This window comes from Opisthorchis viverrini, assembly GCF_000715545.1.
Source record: "Opisthorchis viverrini unplaced genomic scaffold opera_v5_137, whole genome shotgun sequence".
Classification (NCBI taxonomy): Eukaryota; Metazoa; Platyhelminthes; class Trematoda; order Opisthorchiida; family Opisthorchiidae; genus Opisthorchis; species Opisthorchis viverrini.
In genome coordinates, this window is record NW_008751790.1 from 1,171,267 (window position 1) to 1,182,663 (window position 11,397).

General features: G+C 43.9%; 1 protein-coding gene across 1 annotated transcript in view; it reads right to left on the reverse strand.

Annotated features, from left to right (window-relative positions):
* T265_06472 (hypothetical protein) overlaps nucleotides 1-11,397 on the reverse strand; it is a gene marked incomplete at both ends in the record, with an annotated part of 36,157 nt that overhangs the window by 12,579 nt on the left and 12,181 nt on the right. Inside the window, 5 exons of the mRNA XM_009171740.1 lie at nucleotides 3,922-4,199; nucleotides 4,680-4,731; nucleotides 6,809-6,901; nucleotides 9,618-9,797; nucleotides 10,767-10,862. Coding sequence (XP_009170004.1) covers nucleotides 3,922-4,199; nucleotides 4,680-4,731; nucleotides 6,809-6,901; nucleotides 9,618-9,797; nucleotides 10,767-10,862 — 699 coding nt within the window. The remainder of the gene's footprint in view (nucleotides 1-3,921; nucleotides 4,200-4,679; nucleotides 4,732-6,808; nucleotides 6,902-9,617; nucleotides 9,798-10,766; nucleotides 10,863-11,397) is intronic.

Sequence of the window (11,397 nt, forward strand, 5' to 3'; positions counted from 1 at the left end):
GACATTTATGGCATTCCGGAAGTGCCTGAAATTTTCCACTGTACATTATGTGCCCCGTATTGTCTCGATTTACTACTGCTGAATTATGCTGCGCTTCAACTGAAGGTTCCCACTGAAGCTGCAATCGGCAGGGTTATTTGACACGTGCTATCGGGAATGCTTACAAGTTGAACGGAGATTTTCCTTTTTTCCCGTGCCATTATGACGATTGGCCGTCCGCCGTCGTTTTGGCTGCGCGTGCAGCCTAGCGAAAGCTATTGATCTCCTGGTTGGCGGACTTAATTCGGTACCGTCAGTGCGCACTTGTTGCTAGCTTACCATACCGTCCGTCTGTGCCAAAACCCAGAGACGAGTTCAGACACAGCGCGCTTGGACTGCCTGAATCAGTTGCAGCGGGGCCGTCGTATCTGAGTTAAGGGAAAATCGAACTCGTGGTTCGTACCGGCCCAGGTGCATACGTGTCTAGACATGTGTTGGACATACACCAGAACCCTGAGTGCCAGAGGGAAAGCTTTACATAGAAATTCGGCGTTGATTGGCATTGTTAAGAGGCCCCATGACCGTCTTGAATTATCAACATTTTGCCGAAGCTATTCGGCTTTCCAACCATCACAATCACAATTGTGTTTGTTCGTGAAGGTTGCTCGGCAGACTATCGTCCCTGGTGGCGTCGGATACGATGTCGGTTAGTCTGGATTTTCTCTCATTTTCGCATCCACGCCAACATTTTGCAACAAACTACGTTATCGAAATGTGATGTTAAGAGAGCACTTGACTGGCGTTGGATTTTGTTAAATGACACTGATTTAATATCTCGTCTTCTGTAGCTGTCCATGCGGCCGAATTAGGTCTGTTCGTCGAGTATATGAAACAGAAAGTTAATCCCCGTTCATACAACTGATGAGCATCAACTGTCTGAGCTTATAGTTTTGTTTATTATGGTGGTTATCCACTAAGGCATCTTAGTAAATGGGGACGCTGAGTTTCGTGCGCACAACTACTGCAACTGACACCGCCCTACTAACGTTATCACTCCGGATGCCGTCTTGTCACACTTTGACAACGCAAAACAACATATCTAATCAACTGACTCATCAGCGAAACAAAGATATTGGCAGGATAAACACCGAACAGAAGAAAAACCAACACGTAACACTACATAGCTTTCTGGCCAGATTTACCAAGTACTGCCTCGTGAACTACAGCCATCATAAGCATGTTATATCTGCTCAAACCTACATATAACTTCACAACAAAGAATTTTTCAATAATCAGTTCTGGCCTACTTTATGTGACTCGGTGAACCGGGTGATCATAGTCTCACGCACAAATTGTGTGTAAACAGCCGCGTTTGACGATTTGTTACTGAGTTGTAAAGTCTTCTTCCTCGTTAGACAAGAGCAATGCATTGATTTTCATCCGGGTTCTGGCATAGGTAGCTAAGATTAGCAAGCCCTTTTCTAATTCACCCACTTGAACAAACTGATGTCAAAAAAAGTGGATATAGAAAATGTCATAGTTTCGAGGAAGTTATTTTTGGTTCTGCCCAAGTGAGCGGAGCTTTTACCGGCATGTGGACGATCAGTTCAAAGGTATCAAACGTATGGAGATCGTACTTGGACCTGAGCTTTATTCTGGTCTTTCCTGTAAGTTGAACGTAGCCTAGAGCAAACGAAAATCGAGCACTCACACCGAGGGATAAACTTCAATGAAACAAAAACGAGAGAAGCTGAAGCCTCGGACATATTTCTCATCACTATTTGTCTCAACTATGGAATAATGGTGACCCGCCTCCAAATGTTCTGGTCGGGAAATATGATCGGAACGATCTTATGAGACTGGCTGTCTTATTTGAGGTATTAGCATTAAAGTGTACTTGCGAATTTTTCCAAGTTTGGTGATATAGCCCACATAATTTCCTGCGATTTATGAACCATTAAGAGCGTTAGACGTCCCTTGTCAGGATTGTCAATAACTGAAAACTGAGTTCCTGAAGGGTCAAGTTCTCTTTTTCCTATGTCTGATTGTGCTTTCCTGTGAAATACGTTCCGCATGACAAAAATGTAGACGGTCATCCCTATGAACTGGGTAGACCTCAACAGTAACCTACTGGGAACTCGGGAGAGGGTGAAATTCGTATGAGTTGCTAGTCTCGGATGTTCTGCACGGCATCAAGAGATAAAAATCACCCACGCAGATCCACGTTCTTGTAACAAGCGAATGTTCACAGAAACGGTAACGATTACCAAGTGCAACAATTAACAGAAAGGTCATCATCCTTATTTGGAACTCCAAACGGTTCAGCCATTCCCCAATGTCGTAGAGCTGTGCAACTCCTCTCTAGCCGAGAACATAGGAAGTGATTCTGTGGCTAAATCTCAACCGCTTGTGGTGACGGATGGGTTCACCCATGGCAGAGTAGGACATAAGCTAATTTGTAATCTCCGTAGGAATCTGTACCTTACAAGCTCAGTTCACTAAGTGCAGTCACCTGAAGTATTCTGAACCCACTGGACACTAAATGCAGCTCAAAGTAGCATACTATGTTGTTCCCGAATTCCAGAACAAATACCAACCAAACGGTTATTTCGTTTGGACGGAACACACTACTCAAAAGGTTGTCGATTTTGTATTCCCCTTGTATTGTATCTTACCGTATAGTGTGTTGAAATTTTGCCTGTCAAACGGGTCTGAGCGCGCATTTCGATTTGATACGTGCTGCTGCATCGCGCCGTCAGCGAAAGATTGCAGGTACATTTAGTTTGCGCCAAAGCCGCCCGACACTCGTTTTCCAGACAGCTTCCCTTATCTCCCAAACGTACTGACAGCCTTCAGCATCGTTATTTCTGTATACGGTCTATTTACTATACCTTACTGCCCCTGTCCGCACGTTTGGTACCTACTCGCTATTAACATGGTTCCCTGGTCACCCTCCCGGCTGTGATCCTCTCCTAGCGGCTAGTGGGGCTTGTGTACTGCCCCAATGCAAGCCAAAACACAACACTTGATCAACAACCAATAAATTACACGCAACTTTTCCGGGTAAAGAATACAATTTGCTATCTTAGTGACTGCATTATATTTTCTTAGTAGTGTCTCATTTCACTTTGATTTCAATGCGCGAAGTCAGTCACTGGCAGTTGTTCGGGCATCCTGTAAGCGACAAGCGTTACAGAAAGACAGGTACATATATGAAATGGCAGTGTCAACCTGAAATCAAAAGCATGTTCCTGGTTCGAATTTGTGCTTTATCTAGAGTCGGGATACACCAAAGGTGTAACTTTCCAAACGATGGATTTAGTGATCACTTTCCATAGTATATCAATGGATTGGACATTTCCACACATAACACCGACCAACTGTTGTACTGCGCACCCAACCCTGTGGACAAAAAAACAAAAGTGAGTGACACGACATTGTAGGACTTAGAGCCCAAGTAAGCTGGAGGGTTCGTTAATCGCGTAGGTGATCAAGCCAGTGGTGTACTTATGAAGGAAACCACAGTAAAACTTCGTCCAACAGAGCTGCATTATGCATTATTTTACTTTAGAAAAAAGTCCGGATACTGAACAAGCATGAAGAAAGACCGAGTTCAGTTCCATGACTCGATCCTACCACTATAAATAAATTGTCTATCTACCCATAACAAAAGAAAAGGCAACAATGATCAACCCACGGTAGCTCGTGCAAGTGGTTCCAAAGTATGTAGTCGTCATCGCCTTTCGAATGCTTATTGACAGGGAACATCCTGTGGTGGCTAACACCAAGTGAAATCGAATTCCGGTTACGCAAAGGAATACTCGAGAGAGGCCGACAAAGTGCATTCTTGATAAATGTCAGAAACAATCGTTTCGTTTTGTACTAACGTGTGCATCGGATGTCAAACAATCTTGCACATATAATAAAGAAGGCGAAACCCACCGTATGTGTATGCCCTCGAGCAAGGTAGCCGGCCCCAATGGTGTTCGAACGACTGCCATGAGGAGTGGCGTAATGTCGACTGAAGATCCGCTGATTGTCAACGCTGCTCGAGACGCTATCACTGCTACCTTCCCCAGTGGGGCGGTCGCTCAGGTGGGAAGTAACGCGCAAGTCACTTATAAGGCCTCCGTCTGTTTCACGAAGCTGCTGTGCCAATGCTGCAGAGACCGCAGCATCTGCTGCTGCGCGAGCCTCTGCAACAAACTGCTTCACTTCGACTGTGGATAGAGACGTGGAAACAATAAACGTGCGGTAGCAACTTGTCAACTAGTCAGTCATTCACATCCATTACAAAAGCATGATAAATCTGGTGTGCCAGCAGTACTCGTGATAGTTTTTCAGTTTAGGAAGACGTCCGTTCGTAAGAAACAATTTTGGTTTCCCTGAGAGTAACTCAATGCAGACCAATCCAATTTGAATTGTTGAATACATAGTGCCAACGAGCTATCGAAAAATCCAGGATATCTACAGGCTTAGTAGGAAGCTCCAAATGGTGCTCGTGGGACCATTTTGTGACCAAGCACTGTGCATACTTTCGACAAATGGTAGCTAACCTAAAGTGTACGCGATACGACATGAAATTTTCACATGTGAACATGAATAGAACATCAATAATAAACAGCATGAACGAAAGGTTACTACTGGGTTCTAGATGAGTCCCCCGTCAAAACCAAATTGGTGCATGGTTTGTTACATACCTGCGGAATTCCGTAACAGCCCGAGGCACGCCTCAATTTTTACCCGTTCAATCTGAAGGAAAAAGGATAACCTCATACGGGTAAAACGAACGACCAAATGAGAACGAAATCACAAAACTAGATGAGACGGAGAATGTGTGCCGCGTCCGAAATGGAGGACTGTGCTAACGCCACTCCAGTGTAAGCCTGCCTCACAACTAATGAACCTAGAAAACCCGAAAATGGGATGACTATTTACACAGCAGTAAGAGTATGTTTGGCCTAAATGCTGCACACACACAGACACGCAAGCATATAGGAACCCTTCAACACACGCTGACGGACCCGAAGTACGCATCAAAAATGTACGTACGTGTTTCCACACCGTATCAAGCAAGCGCCTCCCTTTTAAGTCAATTTACGAGCGCTCTAGCTATGGCTGTGCAATAAATAGTCCAGGTGTGAAATGAAATGCAAACTCTCCTAGAGACACGGAACGAAGGCAGAGCGAAGGCAAGAAGTGATCGACTGATAATCTCAACTTTTAATTTTCAAGATCATAAATCAGAAAACTTCGTCATAATACGGTTCGGAAGTGAATATTAGAGGCACACGTACATGGCTGGTACCAGAACATAAGAAGTACCAAGGAGGGAGAAAAATGGTGGGTTAACTATGATCTATGAGTTTCTGCCATTGGTTAGTGGGATTGCCGCCATACAAAACAAGAAAACTGGGGATTGATCAATAGACCTGACACTAACGATGGTCTTTTGTAACACTATCTCCTACGAGGAAACGATGACGAGAGGTAGATGTTTTCACGATGAAATTTTCCCTCATGAATGTCACAAAAACAAGCAACCATGTTCAGTGTAATAGAGGCTAAGAAGCCCCTTGGTTGCGGCAATTTTCTTGTCATTTGGGAGGTTGTCACTGCAAGCCAGTAGCTTCCCCTTGGTGGACTACCATTCGTCGGACAATGAGCAATCGGATTAGATTACAAAGAATTATTTCGTTGAGAGGTCAATCCGTAAGCAGCATACGCTACCAACATCAAAATTCAGAAAAGACTAAATCCTCAATATCCTTAACCACAATAGCAGACGCTCACTTCCACAAAAGCGGGGGGTCAGTTGAAGAATATTATCTTCTTTCCAAAAAAGTCATCAGTAAAAGCCTCGCCACGAGAATTTATAGAACACCTAACAATTCGGCTAAGATTTACGCACAGTTGCATCAGTTAGAATCCACTCGAGATCACTTTGCACGCCAAAACAGTGACATTTGGGATTTCCAGAGGTCTAATTCAAAGGTTTCGTGTGAAACCTAATTCCTATTAAGGGTTTAGTAGTGGGTTTGAACCTAAAACAACGGTTTGGTGCCTGTTTATTGGTGCCCAAAGTGGTCTTATTGTTCCAAATGTTTTGCTAGTCAAAGGTTTCCGCCACGAAAGAAAAACTGTACTTCCTTAGGGTCTCAAAATCACGCAGCCCATATAAACCAATCGCTGTTCCAAGTTCAAAGCAATGAAAAGCAAAATACCTCGCAGGAAAGTAGTAAAAAGCGAAAACAACACAACAGTCGTTTACGCCGGTGACAGGTTCAACGGATGTCAGATTATGCGAATGGAAAATATACTGACTGGCAAAAATTTGTAGACAGGGCTGTCTTGAGCATGTCTGGTGTACTCAATGGTACCGGTTAGAACCCACCAAACCTTTGGTGAGTGTAAAATTACACGACAGGTCTTATTGAAAAAGGACTATCGATGGACAGACGATCAAAATTTAATGCATATCCGCTCCCCCTCTGTCATAGTGACTAATCCGGCGAGTACCGACCAACTCATCCAGTGACAAGCCAGTAAAATGGAAAAAGCATCAGGGCTTCATCCACGTAAAAGCTTAGGCATTTAGTCAAGCACCTCTGATTAGGCATAGCTCGACTGTTCGCTTCCTATAGAGGTTAAAGTTACCGAAGAATGCGTGGATTTTCGTTCGGTTTTTGAAGAGTGGGGTGGTTATCTGTTTTCACATCAAGTGCACTGCAGAGTGCAGTGTTTATTCCGTTCAAGCAAACGGTCGACAAGTGCACGACTCAGGCGAGATCGATGGCTACGAGTAAACGAAATAAGGGCTCTAACAAACCTCTTCCCGTCGAATGGCGAACTGAATTTCCTCCACTTTATGCTCCACATATTCCTGATTGAACGACAGTAACTCTTCTTGGTTTTCGGAATCCTAAACGAACGAACAAGTAAGCAAAACAACAACAGATTGCTCACAGTTAGCTTACACGAAAAAAAAAAAAGAATGATTTGTGGCACGTTAAGATTCTTGACACTGAACAAGTGCTGAACACTGAACAAAGTGCGTGCGGTTCATAACATTTATTACAAAACTAGACATCCATAAATTTATCCCAGCCTGCAATCCGAACTCTCAAATCATTTCCCTCCACAAGCTTTGTGAACATATCTGGGCGAGAAAAGTTTTCACACAGAAACTCTATGTAAATTCACAACTGCAATCCCAGATTGTTAGATGCTCTGAATTTGACTGCCGACTTAAGAGTAAAAACACAACACAACACTTGATAGGATAGAGTAGATACAGAGATGATCTGTCGCTAATGTGTTGAAATATTGGCAGCTTAGATGCGTCTATTGGTTGTTGGTCTATCCGCCGAGCTCGGTGAATAGATCAAAAGCCATCTGATCAACAACCAATATGGTCTATCCTCAAACGTCGTTCGAGTATACAAAAGAGTGGACAAAAAGTAATGGACTTGAACACAGAGGTCACAGAGGTACTGCACACTCTGATCTACCAACGAGGCTACTTAGTGCAGCAATCACGCACCTGGACAGTATGTACGATGCATCTGCCTGCGGGGAAAATAATCACACTGTAGGTACAATTACTGAGTGCTTAAATCGACCCAAATACTCAAACCTCAGAAACCTCAAAGGTGTTCATAACCAAGTAGTGGTGCTGGTGGATTTAATTCCCGTATTATTCTCCTTTTGATGAGAGCCAGTAAAGCTAAGTTTTACCATTGATTTTGTGTACCGTACATTTCAGAGGAAGTTCGGTGCCGTCCACCTTCATTGTCCGAATCGTATATCGAACGCCAAATTACTGAAATTTATAACCATCCTTCTGGAAACATCTTTCAGAATATAAAATGCGCCGACCGCGAGTTAACTTAATGATTCATGATCAGAAGATGTTCGGCACACGACTGGATAGCAGTATGCCGATCCGAGATGGCTCAGTGGTTACAGGGCGAATTTGCTGACCGGAAGGTCCATGGTTCGAACCCCACCTCTACCTCTCGACTTCCCCCGTCTAGGTTTGCGCAACCTGGCAGTATCCCAGTCTTCGTGCTTCCGGCAGCTACGCACCGGAAGGGTGTTACAGCTGAACGACTACTTTTTTATTATATGCTGATGAAGAGAAACGGAGAAAGACTTCATTTTCAGAAGTGAAAAATGCACTTCATGCTAAAGTGTTACAATCCGTCCGGACTGGTTCGAACCCGACCTCTACCTCTCGACTTCCCCCGTCTAGGTTTGCGCAACCTGGCAGTATCCCAGTCTTCGTGCTTCCGGCAGCTACGCACCGGAAGGGTGTTACAGCTGAACGACTACTTTTTTATTATATGCTGATGAAGAGAAACGGAGAAAGACTTCATTTTCAGAAGTGAAAAATGCACTTCATGCTAAAGTGTTACAATCCGTCCGGACTATAATCGGGCAAATCTTAATGGTTACATTGATTTTCAATGTCTCAAGGTATTAAAGAAGCACCGTTCCGAAAGCTAGGCTGTTTGCATACGAATAATCGACATGGCGAACGATTTGCCATAAGTCATAGGGTGAATCAAGCCTATACAGCATAGTCACCATTTTTACCTGCTTAGACAACATTCATGTGCTACAGGTATTTAGTAGCGACCGAACACCAGAAGCCAAAGAGTCAGAGCTGGAATGCTTTAGTGTTCGACTAACCGCGTCCAAGGAGGTCACTGTAAAGAAGAACTGTCGTGCACGCAGCGCCGAAGTCCTTTTCGATGTGAAGCTTTCATTCACTTAGTGAGTGCGAATGAGCAAGCACTCTATAAATACATCTGTGATTTCCTATCAAGCACTTCGTTATGTCAATATCTACAGTTTCAGCTGCGAGTGCAGATCAGGTGGCTTGCAGTACACCTGGCCCTAAGTCAAAGCTATGGTCTATTAGCTGGCACTCGGCAGTTGACTGTGTGCGCAGCCGATGATTAGGTGAAAACAATTTGTTAGCCCGAAAAGTCCTGTTCTTTCTCTTAGTTGACGAAGCAGGTGTCTGAAAGTACCCTAAAAATGTCTGCTGCGATTGGTCGCCGGTGTTGAATCGGCTACCGAAAACCTGAAGGGTTCGGAAACAATTGAAATAACTTGGCGTTTGGAGTGGCATAGAACAAAAACAGAGAAGCTCAGCAGAGCTGGTTCGTACTTGTTATGGATGGTTGATAGTACACACTGCAATGATTTGGGAAGTGTGGCAATATACCATGGTAAAAAATAAACACGGTGTTGACTGACTGCTGAAACGGTGTCCCACTTCCAAGCCAACGGTTAAGAGTACGAGAGCTCTCTGAATGTTATCAAATAAACTGTTTATCACTGTATCGGGGCAGCGATGCTTTCGCCAGGCCTGTACGCTTCAACTACCCCAAAACGGTCATCTGGAAAAAAAGAAACATATTCAGGTCTCTCTTTCAGTGGCCATTTTGACAATATACAGTTGGCAGAAATTTGCGTAGTTTATCGATTACCAAGCCTAATCCTATCGGGTGCAAACTACACATTCCCATGATTAAACAGACGGACATAAAGTGGAACACCTTTATGACTATAATTTTGATTGAAGCAAGTAGGGAACTGCCATGATCCACAGGCAACAATAGACATACTGGACTACCAGGGACGGCTTGCGAATTATTGTGGGGATTGGCAGAGCCCGTTTGAAGTGTTTTCAGTTCGTTTTCGTATGATGCGATTCGGCGCTCTCGTAATACCAGACGACGAGCTAGTTTGCGAGCGATCTGTTCCAGGCTGGCTTCCTTCGCATCGGGAGAACGTAAAAGGGTGATCTGGGGAAAGACATAACAGATAATCGTGGGAATTTGATGAAAACCGTTGAATGCAGTAGTGTACAACAAACCGTTATGTATACGACTGAGTTGCCAGGAAAAGTCTGCGGCAAATACGTATAGTAGTGCTAATGGCAATAGTAATAACAACTTGTCAGCTGAACACCACTCCCACAGCTTCACTTAAACCAATAAGAAGAAAACTACTAAGAACAGCAGGTTATCTAATCAACCAATCAAATGAAAGAAAACTAGACCACAACGTACGAAGGAAAAAAGAAGGAATACAACCGCGTTCAACACTGATGCTTTGCTGCCGCACTCTGTCCACGCTAGAGTTGTTACATAGTGTTTAGAGACCATATAACAGCAAGAAGAAGAGGAGGAGTCACCCATCAAACCCTGCATTCAGGCGCCTCCCGGATTGGTGACGAAATGTTTGCAATCCAATTGTCGATTGCCAGCAACCAAGCAGCTCACATCGTCAATTACATAGATACTCCATTGGATGTATCAATATTTGTGGCCTTATGTTGACTCAATACATGGAAAATGGTTTTTAGGGGATTGACAAGCACCATATTTTCCACGCCAGTGTCAGGTACTGTGTCTAGCGTTAAGAAATGATGGAGGAAATATAAAAACCGATGCACTGGAAAAATCTAGTTCATCTGTTTGGATCTTTGGTGAGAAAAACTGAGCTGAATATGTTGCCGGAATGAGACAGCCCACAGTTGAAGCAAAGTAAGTTTTCGGCTCACATATCAGAAATTCACTGAAAACGCAGGTGGTACGGTATCTCAGAATAGTATGCGTTTGTTAATCGAACACAGTTCACTGATGAGCGAGGAACGGGTAGGCAGGTAAACACTACCGTAAAATGGAACCCAATACTAACATGCATTTGACAGGCATGGTGACTCAAATAAGCGATGAGGTGACTATGAGATCTCATGGCATGAAACTTACCTCATCACCCTCCATTGGTTCAAATTGATATTGTACCGCTTTGTCGAATAATGGACAAGCTCTTAAGAAGCTTTCCCATGCATAACTGCGCGTGATCTAAAACAGTTCAAGCAAACACATGAATGCAGCTACAGAGGATATAGTGGAATTGTTGCAGATTGAATACTATGGCAATTCGAACACAACACCCAGCAGCCGAAACGACTTCCCAATCATTCGTCAACTGTTTCGAAAATATCTTAGGCGCGATGTTTCGGTATCAGTCGCTTCAATCTAGCCAGTAAGCACAACTGATAGCAGTGTGCCCGATAAGCAGTTAGAAGGCGAAAATTATCCCACTTTGGTATAAAAAATCAGTCCAAGTCTCTTTCGGCGTTATTCCGAAGGCAGTATCACCGGGAATCATATAAGAACTCATTTAGTCACCTTGCCCTGAATGAAACGGGATCAGATTGGTTTGGGGCGAGATGGCTCAAGTGGTTAGAGCGCGAATCTACTGACTGGAAGGTCCGTGGTTCGAACCTGTAGCGACCCAGTCACCCACATACTTGACTGTTCAACTCACAGTCGCTCACTGGATCGCGAGGCTTGTCTTTTTCTCACACTCACAAACACGTCGCATTAAGCTGAC